General features: G+C 44.0%; 1 protein-coding gene across 1 annotated transcript in view; it reads right to left on the bottom strand.

Moving 5' to 3' along the window:
- Positions 1-27,984, bottom strand: part of KIF26B (kinesin family member 26B) — a 479,220-nt gene that overhangs the window by 17,450 nt on the left and 433,786 nt on the right. Inside the window, exons 11-12 of the mRNA XM_068538512.1 lie at positions 4,462-4,624; positions 41-3,452 (exon numbers count right to left, since the gene is read on the bottom strand). Coding sequence (XP_068394613.1) covers positions 41-3,452; positions 4,462-4,624 — 3,575 coding nt within the window. The remainder of the gene's footprint in view (positions 1-40; positions 3,453-4,461; positions 4,625-27,984) is intronic.

Here is a 27,984-nt window from a genome sequence, read left to right as displayed (position 1 = left end):
GGCCCGCCCTCCGCCCGTCGATGCCTGGACCCGAGCCTACCTGAGTTGGCGCGCTTCTTCGGGGCTTTGAGGCTGCGGCAGCGCCCGCCCACGGAGCTGCTGTTCTCGCTCATGGAGTCCTGGGCGGACGACGCGCTGCCGGTGGCCTCGCTGTCGCGCATCATGCTCTCGTAGCCGCTGCTGCCGCCGCTGTGGTAGAAGAGCGCCGTCTTGCCCATGGCGGGCGGCAGCTCCCCGCTCAGCACGCTGCTGTTGTCGCTGCCGTGGCCGCTGCTGCAGCGGTGGGGCCTGCGCGGCGGCGTGATCTTGCTGTAGGGCGAGGGCAGCGGGACGGCGGGTGGCGGGCGGTCGTCGGCGGGGGCCGCGCGCTCCTCCGCCTCGGGCCCCGCGCGCCCCGGCGGCCCCCGGGGGCCCGCGCCGCCCTGCAGCAGCTCCGAGATGCGCCCGTTCACCGCCCGCAGCGGCAGCTTGGACGCCAGGCCCGAGCCCCGGCTCCGGCTCAGCGATTGGGTGGACCAGGACATGTGCTTCCCGCCGGGGGGCGGGCCGGAGCTCTGGCCCACCGCCTGCGGCAGGGACTTGGTGGAGAAGCTCAGGGTCTTGGTGGTGGAGGTGGACAGGCTGCGGGCCTTGGGGCTGGCCAGGAGCAGCTTGCTCACGGCGGAGATCTTGGACTGGCTGGCCTTGGGCGAGGCCCCGGCCGACTGCGCGGGGCCCGGGTTGGTGGGCGAGGCCCCGGCGCTGCGGCCCGGGCTCCTCCCTGTGCGGGGCATGGTGCTGTCCTTCCCCGCGTGCAGCCTGGAGCTCACGGAGGACAGGCTCTCGGCCCGCTCCAGCGAGAGGCATTCGTAGTGGCTGACTGTTGTCCTGCCGAGAGAGTTGGTCCTGCTGGCCAGCTGCTCCAGTTTGGCACCGAAGAGCTTGCTGCTGCTGCCGGCATCCTTCATCTTGCCGCTGGGCTCGTCCGGGAAGCTGGCCGAGAAGGGCGCCGGTTGGTTCAAGGGACTGCTGGAACTGCTGCTGCAGGCGCTGTGCTGGGGGCTGGCCCGGTTCTTCTGGTCCAAGCTGGACTTTCGGACAGGGGGCAGCGGGGGAGTCCCTTTGGGCCGAGCCAGGACACAGTGCTTGGGTGACGCCACCTTCCTCTCCAGGGTGGCCTTGGAGGGCTGGGTGCTGGAAGCCGGGCCGATGCCGTTGGTCTCGGCAGGGCAGTGAGAGAAGAGGCTGTCGGGTTCCTCCTGCCTGCTGGCTTTCTGAAAAGCCCTGGGAAGGCTGCTCGACTTCAGGCTTTTGTTGAGATGCACAGGGCTCTGGGCAGCCACACTGGGCAGGGCCATCTCACAGCCATCCACAACCCTCCTGAAGTTGTCGGCCACGGGGGAGGCAGATACCTCACCGCCGCTGCTGCTCAGCCCGTCACTGGGGCTCGCCTTCCTGTCCTGGTCTGCTCTGGCCTCAGGCTTTGGGGGGCCTGTGGCAGTCTCGTGCCTAATCCCTGCTTCGGGGGGACAGGCATTCTCTTTTTTTACCTCCTCTTCTCGTTTCAGCCAGGGGTCCTCAAATTTCATCTCTTTCTTTGCACCACTTTCCTTGCTCTCCTGAGACCGGGCTGCTTTGGGGACTGAGCTGACGGTGGCAAGGGACGCCTCGGGCTCTTGGACGTTCCGGGGGCTCACGGCGATGCAGGGGTAAACCGTAATGTTGGTCTTCATGGGGATGTACCCTTCGCAGTTGCTCAGGCTGGCCGTGTTAGAGATGGTGACCATGGCTTTGCCCAGCGTGGATATCTTACAGCCTTTGATGGGGGTTGCTTTGTTGAAGGAGTCGTCCCCCATTTCCGACAAGATGAGCAAATTGTCGGGGCCCGCCTTGGGCTTCTCTCGGCACACCACAGCGGTGTTCTGGATGCCGCTGACGAACTCCGAGGCCGGAGGATCTGCCATCGCCTCCCCGTGCCCGAAACACGTCTGGGCTATGAAACTGTGGCAGGGCGGCTCGCTGTCACTGCCTGTGCTCATCTCACTCAGCCAGGAGCTGATGGAGGAACGCCTGCTCCCTGCCTCCCGGGCCTTCTCCTCCGGGTTCAGTTTCGGGAGGGGCAAGAACTGCGTGATGCTGACCTCGGAGACGGGAGCCACGTTTGAGTAGCACTCCAGGTCCTCGCTGACGCTGCCGATGATGCTGACGGGCCTGGAGCCCGAGGCCAAGGCCTGCACCGAGCAGTCGCTGTTGAAGCTGATGATGCTGGTGGGGCGGCCGCCGCCCAGGACCCCGCTGATGGTCAGCTCCTCCACCAGCGTGAACACCAGCTCGTCCTCACCGTTCAGCTCCAGGGGCTGCTGCACTGTCACCATCGTGGTGCTCAGTATCTCCTTCTTGGCATCTGGAGAAGTTGCTGCCTGATGTTCAGCATCCACAGGGGTTTCTGGGAACACTTCACTCCCAGTAGACATGGATTTCTTCAAAACCTGGGGGCTCATTCCAACCGGGGGTGTACGTACCTTGGGCTGCAGCAGGGACTCACTAGATACCACGCCCACATCCTTGCTGAAGGTGGGCAGGGGGGCAGGAGAAGGCGGGACACCCTTCTGGGTGTAGACTTTGCACCTCTGGGAAGGAGAGCTGGCCGGCTTGTACTCTGAGGTCTTGGAAAGGCTGGCGATGCCCAGCCTGGGGGAGCCCATAGGCCTGGGCTTGCCTTCTACAAAGCCACAGGAGTTCAGGCTTTCCCGGCTGCTCTGGAGGCTGGGGCTCTGCACGAGCTGGGAAGAACCGTGCTGGCTGCTGCTGCCCGGGATGCTTCTGGGTGAGGCAGGGGTGGGGCTGTTGGTGAGCCATGCAGCAGGGACAGGGGAGTGACTCCCCTGCACCTCGGATCCCGGGGGCTCACTGCCTTCTCTAGCTGTCAGCTGGCCATCTGACCCATCATCTTCCTCATCAGACTCACAGAGTGGGCTTGCCCCAGCTGCTTGGCTTAGCGGGACACTCTTGCTTGCCTGCTCTGCCCCAAACTGGGCCGGCAGCTCTTCGAAAGGGAACGTGCTGGGCTCCTCGCTGCCGTCAATGCAATCTAGCCTCTCCTGCAGCTCGGCGAACGTGTTGCACTTCAAGCAGTCCCTTTCCGATTTGCTGGCCGTGGCCTCTCCGGCCTCCGTGGGCCGGCTGTCACCCCTGGCCGCCTTCTGCAGGGCTGGCACGATAGGGACAAAATCTGGAGGCCCCTCGTTGTCGGTGAGCTCCTTGTCAGAGAGGGCCGTGCCGCTTGGCCCAACGTAGATGACCGTGTCGCAGGACTGCTCGCTGCTGGAGGAGTAGTCGGGGTCGCTGGACAGGTGAGGGATCGCGAAGTCCGATTCCACGGCGGCCCTGGCGTGGAAGGGTCTCAGCTGGGTGGGCCTGCGCATTCTGCCTTCCTCACAGGAGCTCTCTCCCCCGGAGGAGCTCGATGTGTACTGTGAGTGAGAGGGGATCCGTCAGTGTGGGCCGCCCTTCCAAGACAGCCCTCCCGGGGACCCTGACTTCGTGGGGCAACTGCTGGAGGCCACTGGCTCCATATAGGCCATCCAGACCCCGGTGGGCCTCCCTGCTTATGGGCTGTTACCCGGGGTGTGCCCGGCCAGGCACCCAAGCTGTGCACGTCGTGGCCTCATACTCGAAGGATAAGCCCTGTGAGGCGCACTGGGGAAGCAGAGGCTGCTCGTGAAACGGGGTGACCCGCCCAGGTCCCATCTGACTGCCTAAGGACTGAGGGGTCACCAGTTCGCACACCCAAACCATTTGTGACAACTTGTGCCACGGAACACTGGAAACATGTGTTTTTGACCAAAAAAAGAGAAAGATACAAAAAGGAGGGGGAAAGCCCCCCACAAATCACCAGCTGGCTATGGACCAGAGTGACCACAATCATGATTATTTTCTCAAACGTTCTTGTCACACCACCACTGTCCTGGCTTTGCCTCAGCCTGAGAAAACGAGCCCAGTGGCTTCTAGCAGACTCAGCATCAACCAGAAACCATTGAATTAACATGACAACACCCAGCAGCCCGAAAATGCCTCCTGGAAATGCAGGGGAAGTAGGGCCACCTGAGCAAGGAGGGGTCAGTCAGTTGAAGGACCAAGGTAGGCAAGAGATAAACTATGAATAGTTCCTGTCTCTCTCAAAATTTTCATAGTAGCAATCCATTTAAACTATCTAAAGTGGACCAAGTACTCCCTGTTAGGGGTCCAGGCTGGATGACCGAGGAAAGCACCAGCTGTGCGGGGGTGAAGTGACTTCTGTATCGGCCAGAAGGTGTTCCTGCCCCGAGGTGGGTGCTGAGCCAGGCCAGCGGCAGCCGGCCACGCTCACCATGCCCCTGGTGCTGGGGAATTAGAAATATTGATTTGGCTCTTTCTGACTCAGTTCCAGGGCAGGGCTACGAAAGCTGCTTCAGCCACCTGCACTGCTTGCAAGCTCCTTACCTTCGTTTTCTTTTTCTTCATCCTCAACACTCTCGAGGCAATCTGGATGGTGGACAGAGTTTCGGCGTAGTTCCCGGCGGCGGCCGAGATGTGAGCGATCATGGTAGTGCGGCAGTTCACGTTCCCCAGGGACTCCCGCAGCAGCATGGTGAGCTTGCTTTCTCTGCCAACAAAGTGAATTAAGGCTGCATTAGCGGGCCATGCTTCACTTTGGCTGTCAGGGTAGGGCTTCAGGCCCCTACATGTCTTGTTGTGGGCAGTGGGGGTTTTATTCCCCATTTTTTAAATGGCATACTAATTAACATCATCTTCTACATGAGGCTATTTGTAGTTGACAGCTGAGCAAGTGCTTCCAACCCCAAGGATGGAATTCATGCAAAACACCTCCCCTGGCATCACCGTCCTGGCTGTGATGGGGTATTCCTGTGTGTCTGTGTGTGTGCATGTGACATTGCACATAATGAGACCTGGGAATAGAAATGAGAGGAAGGGATGGAGAGAGAACCGCTCTGTGATCGGTGATTCGGCATGCTAGCTGCACACCCGGCCCTTCTTTGCAAGTTTCTGCACCAGGCAATCCTCACAACAAAGAGCACTTCCCCAGCCATGAACTTGTATTGAAGACCTATGGGTTTATAATACATGCAAGGTTTCTTTTGCCAAGGAGTTGCACCCACTTTATTGCCATTGTCTCTTAACTCCTATCTGCACACGGTAGTGATGAGGGAAAATGTATTCATATTCCTGATTATTACTGGGGACACACAGACATAGGCCCGAGCACTCACTCAGTCAGCAACAGAAAGCAGAACTTTCTAGAAGGGACTCCTCTGGGGACTTTGCAGGTGCTGCGTGGGGCCAGTGCCCTGAGGGGTGATAATGAGGCCCAGGAGTTTACAGATGGTGTTTCTAGGCTCTTTAAAAAGTGGTCTGGGGCTTCCCTGGTGGCGCAGTGGTTGAGAGTCTGCCTGCCAATGCAGGGGACACGGGTTTGAGCCCTGGTCTGGGAGGACCCCACATGCCGCGGAGCAACTAGGCCCATAAGCCACAATTACTGAGCCTGCGCGTCTGGAGCCTATGCTCCGCAACAAGAGAGGCCACGACAGTGAGAGGCCCGCGCACCGTGATGAAGAGTGGCCCCCGCTCGCTGCAACTGGAGAAGGCCCTCGCACAGAAACGAAGACCCAACACAGCCATAAATAGATAAATAAATAAATAAATAAATAAATAAATAAATAAATAAATAAACCCAAAGTTAAAAAAAAAAAAAAAAAGTGGTCTGGAGGAATGGCTCATGTTTTTCCATTCCTATATTTGTCCCAACATTCTTCCTGCCTTGCTTTTAAGAGGCTTCTGCTTACGTCATCATCTTACCTGCTGCCAAATGTCACTTCATCTCTGGAGACTCCCCTGATCCCAAAGGGCGAGGGAGACTCTTTGCTTCCCATGCCCTGTGTTGAGTTTATTTTGCCAGATGAGAGGGGTTTGTCCTCACGCCTGTGTCCCCATCAGACTGTTAGCCAGACATCCCCTCCTTTTCCCCCCACCCCTCCAACTCAGCTCTCTAGAGAGAGACTGTCCAGCTCAGGAGACTCAGTGTGACATGCAGGCTGCTGTCAGCAGAGATTAGACCTTGGAGACAGGAAACCACTTCACATGTGACCTGCATCAGGCCTTCAGGGAGGAAAGACTGGTGTAAGAGCAATAGTTTTCTGGGACCAATTAAGGTGTCAGTTCAGGGATACTGGGCTCACTATGGCTCAGTGCCAGGGCAATTTAAAAATATATCAGGGTTTCCCTTCGAGCAAAATAATCAGTGATAAAAGTGATGGAAGGAGAGTGCTATGGACTGAATGTTTATGTGTCCTCCAAATTCATGTGTTGAAACCTAACGCCCCATGTGATGGTATCTGGAAGTCGGACCTTTGGGAGGTGATTAGGTCATGAGGGTGGAGCCCACATGAGTGGAATTAGTGCCCTTATAAAAAAGACCCTGGAGAGTTTCCTTGTCCCTTCTGCCATGTGAGGACACAGTGAGAAGACAGCTGCCTGTGAGCCAGGAAGCGGGCCCTCACCAGACACAAATCTGCTAGCACCTTAATCTTGGATTCCCAGCCTCCAGAACTGTGAGAAATAAATGACTGTTACCTAAGCCCCTCAGTCTATGGTATTCTGTTACAGCAGCCTGAACTGACTTGGACAGAAAGGTAAGTGGGGTGTGGAGGAAGAGACCTCCAGCCCTAGCTCCTGGCTCTAAACATTTAACTTCCTTCAAAATGTCTATCAGTAATATCATGGATACCACCAGAGCTGACGACCAGATGGGGAAGTCAAGTCCCATTCCTGGCACACATTCTCAGCAGAGACACTGCACCTGGATGAGTTTAGGACTTTGTCTTCCATATGGGAAGTGGAAGATAGATTCCATTAGGGTTAAGTTGTGATCATATATGGTTAATTCTTATTATTCATGATAGTTATTTTTGTTAAGTCTCCATGAACAATGAATTAGTGAATGCTGAGCCATGCTCCTAGGGGAAATACATGGTTTTAGGTTCCTGAGACCCTCTGGTCACAATATTTCATCAATGGATCAATACATAATCTTGTTTTATGTGCATATCTATTTAAAGACACCTTAATTTCTATTTCTTATAAATAATGAATTATATGTACTTTCTATATAATAAAACACTAGCTGAGAAGGGTTGAACATTTCCCTGACCCTGGGTAACATGACCATAAATTTCTTGGGCTTTCAGCCTTATAGTATTGTCCACTATGCTTTTTTAAAAAAACTGGTCATATTGTGAATCCACACATACAGCCTGTTTCTACAGCTTCATTATGCACTTTAGACGTAACCTGAGTACTTTCCAGAGCAGGCTGATATACATCGGTGAATTTCCTCTTCCTTTTTCTGGATGTGCCATATTGTTGATTCATTAACATTGAACTCACACCAACAGCAAATGAAACTTCTCTAACACATATATTTTCTCTGTAAGGTACATCACAGCCTTCTTGCACTAAAGAACACTAGACAGCACTGCAGCACTACACCTAGGGGCCTACTTTAAACAGTGAGATCACCAAAAAGAGCACAGAAATACTAAAAAATTGTGTCACTAAATAGACTGCAAAAAGGACCCTTGTTTACATGAAGAGAGGTGAAACAAGAAGGCAGGGCTGTTGCCTTGTCCAGTTTCAGCTGGAAACATGTGCATTGGGTGGCTCAAAGTTTTTGCTACTAAGCATGTCTGCAAACTACAGAAAAGTATGGATTTTGAACATAATTCACAACATGGAATCTGCAAATGATTCCAAGGACCAACTGTACTATGAAGTTCCTAATGATAAGTTTTGTTCATCAGTTGCACTCTGCTGAAGGCACACCCCACTTATTTCTCCATGTGACCCTGTAAAGTCTTCAGGAAAAGATACCAACGACAGAATAAACAGATATAGCATTGTTATATCAAACTGTTTGCCCTGTGTATTTCCACATGATTGCCCATTCATGAGTCAATCATAGGACAATTTTATTTTTTTAAGTCCACATTGTTGGAAGAAGCCAGGGCATGTGTGTTGCTTGGCAACCAGCATTTTAGCTCTCCTTTGGAAAGCCAGTAAAACTGCCAGCAAGACTGTTTCATGTGGGCCTCTCTAGACTCTAAAACATACCTTATGGGACTGAAAGATGGTGGCTATAAAGCTTTGGTTTTTTCCATCTCTTCATGATCCTTTAACTTGGAACAAAGACAATTAAGTTGGGGAGGGAAGGTGAAAGAACGGACAGGGTACTAAAGGCTGCAAACTGTAGGTTTAACTCAGTGTCTTTGGGAGGAAACTAAAAAGGTTCAAAAGAGTTTCTAGGGCAGTGGTCAGCACAAACTCAGTTTGCACTCTGCATGCAGACTGAGGCTAGAGGAAGAGGAGAGCACAGGTGCAGAGCTGTTGGCCACTGAGCCTCAGGGCCGGCCTGGACAAGGATTTAGACTCGGGGGCCGTGTGGGAGAGATGGGTTGGGTGGGAGAGGAAAGCACTGGTGATGGAGCAGAGCTGACTGGGGTCTGGGAAGAACCATGCCGTTCTTTCAGGCAGCCATGTTCTATGCACACATATTCCACCTCCCTCCCACCCCAACCGTACACACCTTTTAAAATGACTTTTGGAAAAATGTCTAACTTTTTAAAATAAGTCAACCTTTTATTAGACATAGCAAGAGGACACCAAAAAATGGCATAATGAGTAAATTTTAATTAATAATATTAATTTTACAAGAGCATGAAAGAGAATGTAGTACTCTAGGACAGGGGCTGACAAACTAAGGCCTGTAGGCCAAATCTGGCCCACTGCCTGTATTTGTAAATAAAGTTTTATTGGGACACAGCCACACCAATTTTTTACCATATTGTCTCTGGCTGCTTTCATGCTACAACAGCAGAGGTGAGTAGTTGTGACAGAGTCCATATGGCCCCTTAAAGCCACAAATATTTTCTATCTGGCCCCTTACAGAAAAAGTCCACTGACCCATGCTCTAGAGTAATGACATAAGGTGGTTTCATTTTATACAGAGTGCCAAAGTATTACCAACCAGAGCACAAAGGTGTGTCTTAATTTCCTTACTATTCAATAATCTTGTTCTGATTTGATAGTTGTCTATGTTGTCTTTCTTTCAGTTCAGATGTTTCACGAAGGGAGAGTTTTTAAAGTCAGCAGCATGGAAACAGGCAGAGGAACCAATGCTGGCTTTAGAAATCACTTGACCATCAGGACACAGCTATCAGCAGCTGCCCCAATCATTTCCTATGTGATGCAGAGCCTATCCTTCTCAAGGGGGCTGTGAGGTTGGTCACCCTCCTTCAACTTGTTAACTCGTGAATGTCCACAGTGGCTCACTCAAGAAGCATTTGGTGAGTTCCGACCATCAGGAAGCCACCCTGCAGACGCTGAGAATGTGCAGGGCAGAGAGCCTAGAGGACCTCAAGAAGCCCGCTATCCAGTGAGGGAGACACATATGTAAACACGCATACCATCCATTAAAGCTAAGGACAGAAGAACAAATCTGAAACAGTACATGGTAAGGAAAGACCCTCAAGGCTGCGGGGTGTCTCCACCATCACTGTTAACTCCCTGACGGCTAGAGAACACCCAGACCTTGATGGTTATAGTGTGGTTCCGTCTCCTTGGCTAGGATTCTCCTACGTGGCAGGCATCCAGGGATGTATGAGCTTGAGGTCCCCAAGACACCCAACAGAATTCTAAATTCCTTTCTGAAAGGACAGTCTGGAATCTCTAGCTCCTTGTTCTCTGACCCTGAGAGCTGGGAAACTCTCTCAACTGGTAATCTGGTACAGGGCCGCCAGTGAAGTGAGATGTCCAAAGTCACACATTTGCAATGTTGGCCAGGTAATTTCATAAGAAAAAAGCCATTCCTTTCATGAGAGCTGTTAAATATATTTCTTCCCCAGAAACGAGTTGAAGAACTCCGGAAGTAGGAAGAAAGGCATCTACGGACCACGTTCTTTTGAAGGAGAAAAAAGTAGTGAGCTCTGAATCACCAAGTGGGGCAACCCAATTACAGGACCATGGGATGGCCCTTCCTCAAGGCCTGCTTCTTGTGAGAGAGAACCATAAATGTCCACTTACAGACATGCGTCTGTTGTCAAAAATGTGCCTCCTTTAATGCAAACACAATGAGGGCACAGAAGAAAGCAAGATGAGTTATGTTAATTCTTAATAAAATGAAAGGAAAGGAGCTTAGTTAATCTAGAAAACTAATTAATCTCCAGAACAATTTGCAAGAGAAGGATTCCTGTGGGCAGCAGACATATAAATCATAAACATACACACGTGCATCCACCCAGGCATACACACAAGCATGCTCTTTTTTAGAAAAGGGAGACAGGGCTTGTTTGTTTTTAAGCAATGCACCATTGGCATTCAAGAATGGAAACCACATACACTGAATTCTTACAGGTGTCAGATATTCAGATCAAGATAACAACCAATGTTTACATGTCAAGAAAATGTTGGTATCACTCACATTGTTAAGGATATGACCCTGGAACTACATTGCATTCTAGTACCTATCCCATTTTCTACCCACTTTACCTGTAAACTGCCAGACTGTATCGTAGAGCCCCAAACAGAGAGCTTGAGATGCTGGGCAAGAGTTGCCAGGGATCGAGCCAGCTCTAAGAGTTCTGATCTCCCAGCCTTAGCCCCCAAACACCAGGCCCCTGCATCCACCCACTGATCACCAGGGGAGAGGAGAGTGAAAAGGAAGAAAGAACAGAAAGGAAAAGAAGGACCAGAGGTAGGCTAAAATCATGAACTTGGCCTAGTTTTTCACTACGCTACACCCTTTCTCCCACTGACCCTGTCTCCTTCCATTCACATCCTATTGGTCTGTGAACATCCTTTTAGACTGTTGCCTGAAGGGTCACCATTGTCCTCTGGAGACCATCCCAAGGTCTGGGGACAAGGGTCCCAAGACACCAGCATCTATGGCCCAGTGCTCATGGCCAAGGTGGGCAACATCAGTGCAGTTCTTTCTCTCTCATGAGAAAGAGCATTGTGCAGAGGGCAGACTGAGTCACCAGGCCCCCTGGGTGAGGGCAAACTCTCATGCCTCTGTCTGTCTTCTAGGTCCCAAGCAAGTATGTTTACTTGTGACACTATTGAGTTGTGACACTGAAATACATACATCCACAAGGGAAAAATCACTTCCCTTGTGTTTATTTATTTGTAAGGGATTGGTGGTGCCCTGTTCGTGATTGCTTCACGGACATTCACATGTTTGGGAGAAGACTTTACACGCCTTCTTGCTCGGGAAGCTGTCTGCTCTGCAGGAGTGGCCTTTTCTCAGCAATGTTCCCCTCAAGGATGCCAACATTTTAGGACATGAATTTTCTGGTTTCTGGTACTAGGGAACAGCCCAAACCTTGGTACAGGCCAAGCTATCCTAATGGCATTTTCAAAAGGAGTTCATGAAGTTAAAGGGCTTTCTGCTCAGTTTCAGATATTACTCCATTTGTACTGCAAATGGCACAAGCAGGTCTGTGTTGTGGGAATGCTGGGAAGGAGAGTGCGTAATCCTGGCAACCTTGATAGAGAAGCACGGTTCTCAGGTCTTCCAATGAGAGTGACTCTGGCTTGCAGAATGAAGCACTGGAGAAAATAGCTGCCTGCGTCTGGCGCGTGCGTTAGAGGTGCCTCTGCCAGCACTGGCATGCAGCAGCGTGGGAGATGATGAGACCACTCATCAGAGGACAGCTTAGAAGAGGACCCTGCAGAGAACAACCCACTGCCAGCCGAAGGACCAGCCTTTGTGATCTGACTGATATGCTACCTGGTATGAGTTCATGCCTTACCTAACCGAAGACCACCTGTTGGTGGAGGTCCTAAGAGTGGTCAAGGTTAACCTAGCTGTTCTCTCATGGAGCTCTTTAGTAAAGACTATAGAACCCTTAGCACAAACAGCACCATTTGGGGATGCCTCTGATGCAGGGTAGCACATGGGAGAGATGTGTTCTCCCCATGCCATCCTGTTTATTCAGGGCTGGCACCATGGTGGCTTGACAACTTTGGTGGCTGTACCCAGTGAGGGGCAGGAGAGCGGTGATGGTGCCCAAAAGGGGTCTCTATTCTAGGTGAAGCAGGAGTTGCCCCCAGCAGGACTACATGATGAGCATTCACGAGAGCTCCCTGAGGGACATCGGAAAGGATCTGGATAGAAAGACAGTTTACATAAACTAGAGGGTTTAAACTATAGGGATGGGTTGGGGCCAAGGAAATGTGAGTTACGACTTTACTCATTTACCCCTGTACACATAGGAAGATGAAATCTAAGGAAATTTGGGCTACATGAATCCATTTGATCTTGGATATCAGTGTTCTGTTTATCTGAATAAGATAAAATTCACATTAATTCAGCCCACTTCATGAGAAAGACCAGCTGTAAACAGTGAATAGACTCAGAATATTTCAAAAGAAGTTTATAATGTAACTTGAATTTATAGCTAACAGAGGCTTTCAAGTTAAAATCCTAACTAATCTGCTTTGATCTCACTTGAGATGCATTTGCAATTATTGAAGTGGCTATAAAATACGGGTTCACTTATATACATTAAATGTGTTTCATGAAAACTTTCTTATATTATTCTTTTGCTTAACAATTCATTCCTTCTTATCTAGAGCAAGAAAAAATTTCCATCCTGGTCTAGTCGTTGATCACTCAATTACTAGAATGTGAATTACTCTTGGTATTCTAAATCTAAGTTCTGCTCAGGAAAACGTACATTCATTTGAAGGCTGTAGCACTTAGGTATAACATAAGACATCTTAAAGATAATTCATGTAATTAGAATCACAATATAGAAAGTCCACTGATTCTAGGGTACAAGGTTGAAAGATAGGTACAAACTTCCAATTATAAAATAAATAAGTTATGGGGATGTAATGTATGGCGCGGTGACTATAATTAGTAATAATACTGTATAGCATATTTGAAAGTTGCTGAGAGTAAATATTAAACGTTCTTATCACAAGAAAAAAACATTTTTAAACTTATGGTGGCAGATGTTAACTAGAATTATTATGGTGATCATTTTGCAATATATACAAATATTGAATCATTATGTTGTACACCTGAAACTAATATAATGTTATGTCATTTATACTTCAATAAAAATTCTTAATTAAGAATAAAAGAAAAAATAGAAAAATAATTTTTTAGAACCATAGAGTATTAGAGTTGAAAGGATTCTTAGGGGTCACTGCATTTACTAATAACAGGACTGCCACTGTTACAGGTGATCTGCTTTCGGCCAGAATATTCTTAATGACTGAAACCTTACCATCTCCCAAGCAGCCTGTGTAATATTTTTGAATAGCCTCAATTATTAGAAAGCTCTTTCTTATACTGAACTTATATCTTCCTTATACTTCTAACCCACAGACACTCAACTCTGTTTTCTAGGGGCACACAGGGTAAGAATAATCCTTTTGCACACACTGGCCCTTCACATTTTGAAAGACATTTATCATGTCCTCCTTAAATGTTCTCTTGCTTGGGAATAGTCCATGTTCCTTCCATTGCTCTTCAAATATTTGGTTGGTCATCCAAGCTCACACTAAGCCCCCCTTTACCTACCACATAATTTAGTACTTCCTCTTCACTCAGACTTGTCTTGACTCCTGTGTAGTCAAGAATATGGCCTTGCTCAAAGAGCTCTAGCCTTTGCCCTCAGCTTCTGGGAAGTAATCTGTATTGTATCTGCTGGGGGTATCTTTGTATAGGGTGGGGACTGGCCACAGCAGATCATAGGGCCACACCCAATAGTCTTAGGGTAGGAGGTGGCCATGCCAGAAAGATCAACTATGTGATTTAGGTCAGGGGCTTTGGGTCATGTGGTATTATTCAACCTAGAGACCAAGTTCAACCAGGTTGGAAATCAATCAATCAATCATGTCTACATAATGAAGCCCCGGTAAAAACTCTGCACACCAAAGCTCACTGTATATTGTCACACATCGACAACGGGAGGGTAACACACTCTGTCTCCATAGGAGAAGACAATGGAAGCTTCATGTTTGGAACCCTCCCACACTCTGCCCTCTGCATCTCTTCCTTTGGATGATTTTAATCTGTATCCTTTCTCTATAATAAGATGTAGCTGTGAGTACTTTCAGTGAGTCTCTGAGTCCCTCTAGTGAATTACCAAACCTGAAGGTGATTTTGGGAACCCTCTAAACTTGTAGTTGGTATCAGAAGTGAGAGTAGTCTTCTCTGGATTCTTCCTCTAATTTTGTAGTTGGACCCTAACCCCTTGCAGTTGGTGTCAGAAGTCTTGGGCAGACTTGGCAGTCCAAGGACTGTGCCCTCAAACCTCACAGTTTGGTTAATTCCAGGTAGCTCTTTTCAACAAGGTCCTTGAGGGCAAGAGCTATGCTTTTATTTTGATCTTTCTTTTTATTTTGATCTTTCTTCACAGTAATTCAAACAATGTTTATGACTTATTAGCTCTGGGACAGAAAGGGAAAGATCCTGTATTTAGTTTTACTTAGTTTAGCATAATCAAGAGCTAGGAATGTCATCCCTTTGATGAAAAACAAAACAAAATAAAAACAATAACTTAGAAGGCAAATCAGTAGCCCTTATAGACAAATAGAAAATAATAGGTCCATAGGTTTCCCCTGAATTAACAGACTACCAAAAATTGAGTATGCTAATGAAGTTTGAGATACTATAAAGGGGCGCTTAATGGTTCATTAAGCATTTAGTGAACTCTGAAGACTGGTCTGTACAGATGCATGCTCATTTTTTAATCCATCTGCAGGACCAGATTAGGAGTAATAATAATGTTTATATTGTTATTGCAATTTAGAATGTAAATACTACTCTGACATTTTACACATTATCTGAAGTTTTACTTCCTTTTAAAAATTTATTTGGCCCAAACCATTATGATTAATTACCGATGTTCTGCAACAGACATTTCTATAGCCTTGTCACTTTTTATAGAGCCTTTGGAGTGGTTTATGACAGCTTTACTGGGGGAGGGATAAGGAAATATCTCAATTATGTTGCATTATGAGCATTACACATCTTTTGAGTAAAGATGAGCTCATTGTACTATTTAGAAACTTTGCTATTCTTCAGCTTTAAATCATCCTCAGGTTTAGGAGCATGTGTTGATTCCAATGTCAGAGATCTCTGCAGTAATCCAAAAGGCACTGATGGGTGACAGAGATGGAGTCAAGAGTCATGTTGTCATGGTAACCCAGAGCTTCTCCCCTGATTTCTGCTCACCCCCTCCTTCTCCGTGGATTCTCAAAGAATTCTCAAGAAGAGAGAAAATGAAAGTTGCAAATGGAATTCTTGATATAATAAAATCCTATTTTTGCCTAGCACCTGAACTCAAATCTTTCCCACTGCCTTCCCACTACACCATCCCCAAGCCTCCTATATCGCCTTAGTGATTAACTTATAGTTTTAGAACATTCCTATGCTTTTTCATGAGTTTTAATGTTTACTTCAGGTAAGAAACTTACATGAAGCTTATGTTTGATGTGGCATTTCGATGGTGCCTCTTTCTATAGCTTAGTCTGTGATCACCCTTCAGGGTTATTAGAACTGTGCAGAAACTGGGCTTTGAAAATCTGCAAATGTATTTAGACTTCTTTCAAAAGAAATGTGTTTACCAAAAAAAGGCAGGGAAACATCTGGAAGGGTCTCATCTACTTTTTTAACCTACTCCCTAAGCAAAACACTAAGATGACAGAGCAATGAGGGTACTAGGTGAATTATGGGGCTTTTATTTTCCAACACTGGAAACCCAGATGAACCCCTCTTCTACCACATTCCTTGGGAAGGCCAATAAGAAGTTAAGTAACATTAGACAAGGAGTCTGGGCTTGATGATTACACTGCATTACAATCATGACTATTTCCAGTCTCCAGAGTTCAATTTAGCCAATTCCATGTTTTTTCTTTATCAAAATAAAATAAACAGAGAAAAGGCAAATATGAGCCCTAGCAGTCATTTCATTTGCATTCACTTGACTGTATTCTGATCTTGTGCACACAGAAGAAAGGGAAGTCTAATCTCTCTCTGCTCATCAGACTGCATATCAGTGGGCACCCCTTGTGCTGTAGAGAGAGAGGTGACATGAAGCTGGCTCATTATGTGAAGCCAGTGGTACAGAATATCACCCTGTCGGGAAGGATTCAGACCAGTACTTGGGAGGATGGATTAGATGATTCAATGTGTCCTTCCTGTGATCTCAAGCTCATATCTCTTCCTGTGCAGTGGCTTTTCTTTGAAGGCAGCAGCATGGAGCTTAAAACAAGATTCTGATTGTCAAGGTCAGGATGAGCCATTTGTGCCCTCTGCTTCCAAACTTGCTCCCTACTCCTAACCAGTGGCCTTTCCAAGTCTCAGGTGGGGGATACTGAAAGTGGTTCCAGGAGCAAGAGTGAAGCACCATTGCCACAAAGTCCATTACTCACCGAGATGAGAGCCCTTGGGTGCTCACCCTGTGGGCTGCACACTGGCATGACCATAGTTCTGATCCATTTGTTACTTCATTGACTGATAGTCTAGGAGGCTTCCTCCTTACCATATAAAAGATGACAATAAAGACAAACTGGTGGCTTTGAACCCGGAGTTGGGCAGCCTAGTGAGGAAGAAGCTTCAGAATATCCTAAGGTGCCTTTCTGCACTGTGGACTCTAGCCATCCCACTCTAGTCATTACTCCCTGAACAAGTGTGGACTTTTGTGCCTCTCCTGCTTCTGTGTTCATCCCAGGTTTCAGCCTGGAATGACCTTTACTTTACTCTTGTCTATGGAAATAGGAGTGGAAGTGCTGGATAACATGGCAATTCTATGTTTAACTTTTTGAGGAACTGTCAAACTGTTTTCCACAGTGGCTGTACCATTTTACATTTCCCCCAGCAATGCACAAAAGTTCCAATTTCTCCACATCCTTGCCAATACTGATATTCCATTTTTTGATAACAGCCTTTCTTACAGATGTGAAGTGATATTTCACTGTGGTTTTATTTGCACTTCTCTAATGACTAATGATGTAGAGCATCTTTTCATGTGTTTATTGGCCATTTCTTTGGAGAAATATCTATTCAAGTCTCTTGTCCGTTTTTGAGTTGAATTGGATTTTTGTTGTTGAACTGTAGGAATTCTTTATATATTCTGGATATTAATCCTAAATTAGATATATGATTTGCAAATATTTTCTCCCATCCTGTGGGTTGTTTTTCAATCTCTTGATAGTGTCCTTTGATGTACAAAAGCACCATTTCATTTTTTGGTAACGCTTTATCAGTCTTAGATTTTAACTAACATTTTTCTTTGGCATCTGTGGTTCAAAAGCCTTCCAATATTTGGTGTTCCTATGATAAGCCTGCCGATAAGAGTTACCAAAGATTTCTTATGCTATTTTGTGCTTAAGATACTTATCCAATACGGTCCTTGTTACTCGCAGGCCACTAACCAGTCAGCAGACGGGGAAAACCTGAAAGACTATTGTTAAGCACATGTGCCATGGACTGCCTGGGGATAAACTTCTTTTGAAATCAAGAATAACCTACTCTAAGGACGTTGATGAGGGTAACTCTGTTAGAATGCCTTCTGGGTATCACATGTGGTTTAAAGAAACATGATTCCACACTCTTCACAAAATGTACCAACTGGATTGGCTCTTGGCACAAAGACCAGTGCCTAGTAATTGGAAGGAATTAAAAGGAAATTAAGTTTAAGAATGGTTTCCATTACTGGTCCAAGTCTGAGAAAAGATGTTACACAGAGGCCATAATTCATACATGAAATCTTATTGGGGAATGACATGAAAAACATGAAAGAATTATGCATTTTTTGAAAAAGAATTAAGAAACATTTGAGTTTTCTAGTGATACTTATTTTGTTTAAAAAAAAAAAAGGCTACTGCAGCACAAATTCTGCATCTTTTAAGTTGGTAAGTTCAATCACAAATAGCTATTCATTCCTTACATGGGATAAATGTGGTTTGAGTTCAGTCTATTCACTGTCACCCCTGCAAGATCCCAGACTGGGCACTTTCTCAAAGTCCTGCCGGTGGCAAGAGGCTTGCAAATTAGGAATCAATCACAACTTCCTGTGACACTTCTTTGCCCCCTGACCTCACTTTTTTAATTTTCAAAACATCTCAGTGCTTTCCCAAAGTGCTATGAAAGGCTCCTGGTGGGTTAGGTTAGATGGATGTTCCAAATGCCGCTAATGATGCCTGCTTTTTTGGAGAACTGCATAAGATGGGCAGAGATCATGTCTAACACGGTGCGCAGCAGAGAGTTGCCTTCTATAAATATTTAAATAACTATCTAGTGGGTACTTCTCCATCAAAAGAAGTCTCTCCCAGCTTCCTACCTCCATAACTTCCAAAGCATTACTTTTTTTTTTACCTCATAGGAGCTATGGTCAGAATAAAACCAAGGTAGATGACACTGCCTTGGATTAGAACGGGTGTCAAGTGCTCAGTACAAGACTCACAGTCTCACCGATGTACAGCAAGAGAGACTCTTCCGGCCCCTCTAAGTGTTCTAGAACACAAGCCATGGCCTACTCAGGCATGCACAGCTCACAGTCATCAAGGGTAGATCATAGAAGAGACATTCACACCAAGGTCACTGTCAGGCCTGTCTTGAGAAATGTGTACAACAACGTCCCCCAAAGAGGAACAGTCAGAACCACTGATATGCCCTTCATTTCAGTCAAGACTCTGGCCAAGTCAAGCCAGGTCAGTCTGCTAATTGTGTCTGTGTTACGACCCCAGGGCTCTTCTTAGATTGATACCACACAGCATGAAGGTCTCAAAAGCAAAAACATGTTAGGTTTCACAGGGTGTATGAGTTAAAAGAACTGAAAAAGCCAGCTTGCAGAGTTCAATACATTTGGCTTGTAGAAAAGATGTTCCAAAATAGCAATAAGGGGTCATCTGCTTGCAGTTAAGTCTCAGCAGAGGAAGCAGCTCCCTGTGTGGTGGGATGTTGGAGGGTCTTGTTACAAAGAAACTGCCCATCCTCATTCCTTTGCACTAATACACAGAAAGTCTTAGGCAAACAAATATGCTATTTTGGGTAGTTTACCCAACAAGCATGTATTAAGAACATAGGATAGGGACTTCCCTGGCGGCCCAGTGGTGAAGACTCCGCACTTCCACGCAGCACGGCCAAAAAAAAAAAAAAGAACCTAGGATACAGGGAGGCCCTCTGCTGGCCCTGGAATTGCAAACACAAATGAGACATGTCCCCTGGTCTGTAGGGCTGTAATTAGGCTGGACATAGGTCCTGGTTTGCCCAGAAGAGTCGCAGTTTATGCCTATTATCCTGCATCTGTCTGGTTTATTTTCTCCTGGATTTTTCTTTTTTTTTTTTAAAACAAAGTATTATTATTAGGACTTTAAAAAATGAGATGGGAAGAGTTGGGCAGAGCTTCACTCTTTACTTCCATGGTCCCATCTTGCAACGTGTTTGATACATGCAGTGAACAGAGTTCACATTTTAAGACATAACGTTCCTACCGAATGGAGAGACTTGTGCTGAAAGGCAACTGATGGGTTATTGCACACACATAATTCGTAACTGTGCTCAAAGACAGTTCTACTTATACCCAGAGAAATACAAACCATAATTGTCAAAATTAGCAAAATTTACACATGTAGAGTTGGAGTAACTGAACTACAAAAATGTTGTGATAAAGCTTATGTTAAATAAAAACCGACTTCATCAGGGAGTAAGCAGTTCTCTTGCTGCCTGTCATCAACTGGATTTGAGAAATGTTTGCGACTTTAAAGAACTAGCTTAAATGATATGAAATTGCTGACATTAGACAGTTTTTAACTTCAAAACATACTTTATGAATCTACCTAAGTGTCCTACAAAAAAGTATAGGAGTTTTAGAAACAGATCTTCTAAATTTGATTGCACTTTGTTCAAGATAAAGTCATAAATCCATAATCAAGTGTTCAACAATTGAAACACAGAGATCTCAGCCTCTGAAGCCTGTAAAGAGTTGCAATTATTAAATAAAATCAAACTTGCAAACGGGGAGGACATGAAATACATCCCTGCAGAAGCAAGGGAGGAACTAAATGAGTATCAGACAGCAAGAAACAAACAATATAAAAGATTAAATTTTAAAATTCTATAATTATGCTCCAAAATTGATTTGGAGGAAGATCTTCTGAAACTTGAACACAGAATATTCTTACTGAATTGAGAAACTTATTTTACTGAAACGAATTTATAGTTGGTTGTTGTTAAATAAATTCTTAATAATTTTGTACCAGCCTGTGATATTCTGTCAAGGGAAATAGAAGCTGCAGTTATCAAAATACATAGATAAGTTTTATATGTTAACAAACATATATACATAAATATATGGGTAGGCAGTTAGATAACTGAAGAAAAATGCTGTGGCTCTAAGATAATACTAGAAAAAAACAGTCTTAAGAAAAATAGCGTTGACATGACATTAGACATAGACTTGGTGAAGGTGACTAAAATACAGAAAGCGGTATCAAGAACAATTGTTCTGCTTATTTTAATGTCTTGATAAACAGTAGAAAGAAAATTTTAATTTTTTTACTTTGGTGCACATGAAATTTTTTATAAGAAAATAAGAAGAATGTTAGAGTCTTCTAATAGTGGTCAAAGTAACCCTAGGTGCTCTGTACCTGCCCTAGCACTGATTAAAAGCAAGCCTCAAACAGGACAAATTGATTCCAAATAATTGTGAAAATTAGTAAATTATTCTAAATAACCCATGGATCAAAAAAGTTACTATAGTGAAAAAGAGAAAATATTTTGAACTAATGATAGTGAAAGTAATCATCATTATCAGAACTTGAGGCTATAGACAAAGCAGTACTTAGTGGGTAATGTACAGAACTAAGTGTTTATAGAATAAGAAAGAGTGAAAATTGTTAAAGCTAAGTAGCCATCTTAAGATGGGAGATAAAGAACAGCAAAATAAAGCAGAAGGAATGAAATAGTAAAGAGCAGAAATTAAAACAATGAAGAACAAACATACTATAAAGAAAATTGCAAAAGCCCAAATAATTAAGACAGTCTGGTATTGGCATAGGATAGGGAGCCCAGAGACAAACACATACATATTTGGACACTTGTTATATGACCAAAGGAGCACTGTAGATCAGTGAGAATTCAATAAATGGTGTGAGGAGAAACTATTTGCAGAATAGTAGAATCCAGAGTTCACAAAGAATCCCTATGAATCGAGAAACAAAAAGATAAACAACTCTGTAGAAAAATAGGCAAGAGACTTGAATAAGAGCTATACAAAAGGGGAGAAATAACTAACAAACATGAGAAGATACTCAACCTTATTAGTAATCTGGAAGATGCAAATTAAAATTATAATGATATGCCATTAAGAACCCACCTGATGGCCAAATATTTTTTAAACCAGACAATACAAGCATTGATAAGGCTGGGAAGAAAGGGAACTCTCGTCTATTGTTAGACCATTACTAGATACTACATTTTTTTTTTGGTTTTTTTGGTTCCCTTTTCTCCACACCCTCTCCAGCATTTGTTATTTGTAGACTTTTTATTTTATTTTTTTAAATGCTTATTTATTTATTTATTTTCTTATTAGTCATCCATTTTATACACATCAGTATATACATGCCAATCCCAATCTCCCAATTCATCCCACCACCACCACCACTCCCTGCCACTTTCCCCCCTTGGTGTCCATACATTTTTTTCTCTACTTCTGTGTCTCAATTTTTGCTCTGCAAACTGGTTCATCTGTACCATTTTCTAGGTTCCACATATATACGTTAATATACGGTATTTGTTTTTCTCTTTCTGACTTACTTCACTCTGTATGACACTCTCTAGATGCATCCACGTCTCTACAAATGACCCAATTTCATTCCTTTTATGGCTGAGTAATATTCCATTGTATATATGTACCACAACTTCTTTATCCATTCGTCTGTCGATGGGCATTTAGGTTGGTTCCATGACCTGGCTATTGTAAATAGTGCTGCAATGAACATTGGGGTGCATGTGTCTTTTTGAATTATGGTTTTCTCTGAGTATATGCCCAGTAGTGGGATTGCTGGGTCATATGGTAATTCTATTTTTAGTTCTTTAAGGAACCTCCATACTGTTCTCCATAGTGGCTGTATCAATTTACATTCCCACCAACAGTGCAAGAGGGTTCCCTTTTCTCCACACCTTCTCCAGCATTTGTCGTTTGTAGATTTTCTGATGATGCCCATTCTAACTGGTGTGAGGTGATATCTCATTGTAGTTTTGATTTGCATTTCTCTAGTAATTAGTGATGTTGAGCAGCTTTTCATGTGCTTCTTGGCCATCTGTATGTCTTCTTTGGAGAAACGTCTATTTAGGTCTTCTGCCCATTTTTGGATTGAGTTGTTTGTTTTTTTAATATTGAGCTGCATGAGCTGTTTATGTATTTTGGAGATTAATCCTTTGTCCGATTATTCATTTGCAAATATTCTCTCCCATTCTGAGGGTTGTCTTTTCGTCTTGTTTATGGTTTCCTTTGCTGTGCAAAAGCCTTTAAGTTTCATTAGGTCCCATTTGTTTATTTTTGTTTTTATTTCCATTACTCTAGGAGGTGGATCAAAAAATATCTTGCTGTAAAAAAAAAAAAATCTTGCTGTGATTTATGTCAAAGAGTGTTCTTCCTATGTTTCCTCTAAGAGTTTTACACTGCCCAGTCTTACATTTAGACCTCTAACCCATTCTGAGTTTATTTTTGTGTATGGTGTTAGGGAGTGTTCTAATGTTATTCTTTTTCATGTAGCTGTCCAGTTTTCCCAGCACCACTTATTGAAGAGACTGTCCTTTCTCCATTGTATATCCTTGCCTCCTTTGTTATAGATGAGTTGACCATAGGTGTGTGGGTTTATCTCTCGGCTTTCTATCCTGTTCCATTGATCTATATTTCTGTTTTTGTGCCAGTACCATATTGTCTTGATTACTGTAGCTTTGTAGTATAGTCTGAAGTCAAGGGGTCTGATTCCTCCAGCTCCATTTTTTCCCCTCAAGCCTGCTTTGGCTATTCGGGGTCTTATGTGTCTCCATACAAATTTTAAGATTTTTTGTTCTAGTTCTGTAAAAAATGCCATTGGTAATTTGATAGGGATTACATTGAATCTGTAGATTGCTTTGGGTAGTATAGTCATTTTCACAGTATTTATTCTTCCAATCCAAGAACATGGTATATCTCTCCATCTGTTGGTATCATCTTTAATTTCTTTCATCAGTGTCTTATAGTTTTCTGCATACAGGTCTTTTGTCTCCTTAGGTAGGTTTATTCCTAGGTATTTTATTCTTTTTGTTGCAATGGTAAATAGGAGTGTTTCCTTAATTTCCCTTTCAGATTTTTCATCATTAGTGAATAGGAATGCAAGAGGTTTCTGTGCATAAATTTTTATTTTTAATATCCTGCAACTTTACCAAATTCATTGATTAGCTTTAGTAGTTATCTGGTGGCATCTTTAGGATTCTCTATGTATAGTATCATGTCATCTGCAAACAGTGACAGTTTTACTTCTTCTTTTCCAATTTGTATTCCTTTTATTTCTTTTTCTTCTCTGATTGCCGTGGCTAGGACTTCCAAAACTATGTTGAATAACAGTGGCAAGAGTGTACATCCTCATCTTGTTCCTGATCTTAGAGGAAATGCTTTCAGTTTTTCACCAGTGAGAATGATGTTTGCTGTGGGTTTGTCATATATGGCCTTTATTATGTTGAGGTAGGTTCCCTCTATGCCCACTTTCTGCAGAGTTTTTATCATAAATGGGTGTTGAATTTTGTCAAAAGCTTTATCTGCATCTATTGAGATGATCAAATGGTTTTTCTTCTTCAATTTGTTAATATGGTGTATCACATTGATTGATTTGCATATATTGAAGAATCCTTGCATTCCTGGGATAAATCCCACTTGATCATGGTGTATGATCCTTTTTTTTTTTTTTTCTAATTTATTTATTTTTTAATTTATTTTTGGCTGTGTTGGGTCTTCGTTTCTGTGCAAGGGCTTTCTCCAGTTGTGGCGAGCGGGGGCCACTCTTCATCGCGGTGCGCGGGCCTCTCACCGTTGCCGCCTCACTTGTTGCAGAGCACAGGCTCCAGATGTGCAGGCTCAGTAGTTGTGGCTCACAGGCCTAGTTGCTCCGCGGCATGTGGGATCCTCCCAGACCAGGGCTCAAACCCGTGTCCCCTGCATCGGCAGGCAGATTCTCAACCACTGCGCCACCAGGGAAGCCCTATGATCCTTTTAATGTGTTGTTGCATTCTGCTTGCTAGTATTTTGTTGAGGATTTTTGCATCAATGTTCATCAGTGATATTGGTTTGTAATTTTCTTTTTTTGTAGTATCTTTGTCTGATTTTGGTATCAGGGTGATGGTGGCCTCATAGAATGAGTTTGGGAGTGTTCCTTCCTCTGCAATTTTTTGGAAGAGTTTGAGAAGGATGGGTGTTAGCTCTTCTCTAAATGTTTGATAGAATTCAGCTGTGAAGCCATCTGGTCCTGGACTTTTGTTTGTTGGAAGATTTTTAATCACAGTTTCAATTTCATTACTTGGGATTGGTCTGTTCATATTTTCTGTTTCTTCCTGGTTCAGTCTTGGAAGGTTATCCCTTTCTAAGAATTTGTCCATTTCTTCCAGGTTGTCCATTTTATTGGCATAGAGTTGCTTGTAGTAGTCTCTTAGGATGCTTTGTATTTCTGCGGTGTCTGTTGTAACTTGTCCTTTTTCATTTCTAATTTTATTGATTTGAGTCCTCTCCCTCTTTTTCTTGATGAGTCTGGCTAATGGTTTATCAATTTTGTTTATCTTCTCAAAGAACCAGCTTTTAGTTTTATTGATCTTTGCTATTGTTTTGTTTCTATTTCATTTACTTCTGCTCTGATCTTTATGATTTCTTTCCTTCTGCTAACTTTGGGTTTTGTTTGTTCTTCTTTCTCTAGTTCCTTTAGGTGTAACGTTAGATTGTTTATTTGAGATTTTGTTTGTTTCTTGAGGTAGGCTTGTATAGCTATAAACTTCCCTCTTAGAACGGTTTTTGCTGCATCCCATAGGTTTTGGGTCGTCGTGTTTTCATTCTCCTTTTTCTCTAGGTATTTTTTGATTTCCTCTTTGATTTCTTCAGTGATCTCTTGGTTATTTAGTAACGTATTGTTTAGCCTCCATGTGTTTGTGATTTTTACGTTTTTTTCCCTGTAATTGGTTTCTAATCTCACAGCATTGTGGTCAGAAAAGATGCTTGATATGATTTCAATTTTCTTAAATTTACTGAGGCTTGATTTGTGACCCAAGGTGTGATCTATCCTTGAGAATGTTCCGTGCGCACTTGAGAAGAAAGTGTAATCTGCTGCTTTTGGATGGAATGTCTTATAAATATCAATTAAATCTAACTGGTCTATTGTGTTCTTTAAAGCTTGTGTTTCCTTATTAATTTTCTGTTTGGATGATCTGTCCATTGGTGTGAGGTATTAAAGTCCCCCACTATTATTGTGTTACTGTCAATTTCCTCTTTTAGAGCTGTTAGCAGTTGCCTTATGTATTGGTGCTCCTATGTTGGGTGCATATATATTTATAATTATTGTATCTTCTTCTTGGATTGATCCCTTGATCATTATGTAGTGTCCGTCCTTGTCTCTTGTAATATTCTTTATTTTAAAGTCTATTTTATCTGATATGAGTATTGCTACTCCAGCTTTGTTTTGATTTCCATTTGCATGGAATATTTTTTTCCATCCCCTCACTTTCAGTCTGTATGTGTGCCTAGGTCTGAATTGGGTCTCTTGTAGACAGCATATATATGGGTCTTGTTTTTGTATCCATTCAGCAAGCCTGTGTCTTTTGGTTGGAGCATTTATCCATTCACGTTTAAGGTAATTATCGATATGTATGTTCCTATGACCATTTTCTTAATTGTTTTGGGTTTGTTTTTGTAGGTCCTTTTCTTGTCTTGTATTTCCCACTTAGAGAAGTTCCTTTAGCATTTGTTGTAGAGCTGGTTTGGTGGCGCTGAATTCTCTTAGCTTTTGCTTGTGTGTAAAGCTTTTGATTTCTCCGTCGAATCTGAATGAGATCCTTGCTGGGTAGAGTAATCTTGGTTGTAGATTCTTCCCTTTCATCACTTTAAGTATATCATGCCATTCCCTTCTGGCTTGTAGAGTTTCTGCTGAGAAATCAGCTGTTAACCTTATAGGAGTTCCCTTGTATGTTATTTGTTGTTTTTCCCTTGCTGCTTTCAATAATTTTTGTCTTTAATTTTTGCCAATTTGATTGCTATGTGTCTTGGCGTGTTTCTCCTTGGGTTTATCCTGTATGGGACTCTCTGCACTTCCTGGACTTGGGTGGTTATTTCCTTTCCCACGTTAGGGAATTTTTCGACTATAATCTCTTCGAACATTTTCTCTGGTCCTTTCTCTCTCTCTTCTCCTTCTGGGGACCCCTATAATGTGAATGTTGTTGCATTTAATGTTGTCCCAGAGGTCTCTTAGGCTGTCTTCATTTCTTTTCATTCTTTTTTCTTTAGTCTGTTCCACAGCAGTGAATTCCACCATTCTGTCTTCCAGGTTACTTATCTGTTCTTCTCCCTCAGTTATTCTGCACTTGATTCTTTCTAGTATATTTTTCATTGCAGTTATTGTATTGTTCATGTCTGTTAGTTTGTTCTTTAATTCTTCTAGATCTTTGTTAAACATTTCTTGCATCTTCTCGATCTTTGCCTCCATTCTTTTTCCGAGGTCCTGGATCATCTTCACTATCATTATTCTGAATTCTTTTTCTGGAAGGTTGCCTATCCTCCATTTCATTTAGTTGTTTTTCTGTGATTTTATCTTGTTCCTTCATCTTGTACATAGCCCTCTGCCTTTTCATCTTATCTATCTTTCTGTGAATGTTGTTTTTGTTCCACAGGCTACAGGATTGTAGTTCTTCTTGCTTCTGCTGTCTCTAGATACTACCTTTCTAATTTGACCTAAGAGAGCACATTATCTTACCGTGGAGCAAGGTGTGAAGGGAGAGGCCACAGGGAAGATCAGTTTTAAATGTGGTCTAGGGCACTGGGGGCTCTTAACAGTGGTACAACCAGGAGGATGGTGGTGGAGTGGCAGGCACTGGGCATTTCCGGACATCACCAAGGTACAGGGTACCTGTGGAGTGGGTGAGGGAGGTACTCATTGGGAGGAAGAGGCACAGAATTGAGGGGAGAGGTGGTAGTGAGGCCAAACTTTGGAGTCAAACTTTGACTCAGAAGTCAAACTTTGCTTGTTTATAATTTTTCCCTTACCAGCTCCACTAACAGTGCTAAATCATATGTGGCTACAGAGATTTCTGTTATCTGCTTCTGCATGCTCCTGGCTGCCGTGACAAAGGAAATTTGGAGTAAACCTCCTTTGGTCAATTTGTAGTACTGACTCCATGGAGTTGTCACGAAGATGAAATGAGTTTAAAAAATAAATACAAAGAAGTGAGTATAGGCAGTGGCACATAGTAAGCACTAGATGATGGTGGTGGTAATGATGATGATGGAGAAGGAGGAGGAGGAGGTCAATTTGCTTCACATTTCTGTGTCTCAGGATCTTCATCTGTAAAATGGGAGAAACAATAGCATCTACCTCTAGGGTTGGTGTGAAGATGAAAACAGAATATTTGTATTGTATAGACTGGGCTTGTACCTAGCAAATACTCCAAAAGTGGTAGCTTTGCTACTCTTATTGCTTTTGCGCACTACCCATGGTTCCAAGACCATGTGAAACGGGTCCTTAAATGGGTCTTGAACAGACGACTTAATGCCAAAGGGCGATTCCAACTCATCCAAAAAGCTTTTAGAGGAATAGTCCCTTGGTTCCTTTCATTTACAAATTATAGGCTCAAATGAATGACCTTGGTGAGCAAAAACCTTTGGCTTTTGTAAAGGTCAAATTGTATGGTTTTTTGAA

Source organism: Eschrichtius robustus, chromosome 3 (assembly GCF_028021215.1).
Source record: "Eschrichtius robustus isolate mEscRob2 chromosome 3, mEscRob2.pri, whole genome shotgun sequence".
NCBI lineage: Eukaryota > Metazoa > Chordata > Mammalia > Artiodactyla > Eschrichtiidae > Eschrichtius > Eschrichtius robustus.
Note: the sequence above shows the minus strand (reverse complement) of the source record. Positions and strands in the feature narration are given on the sequence as shown.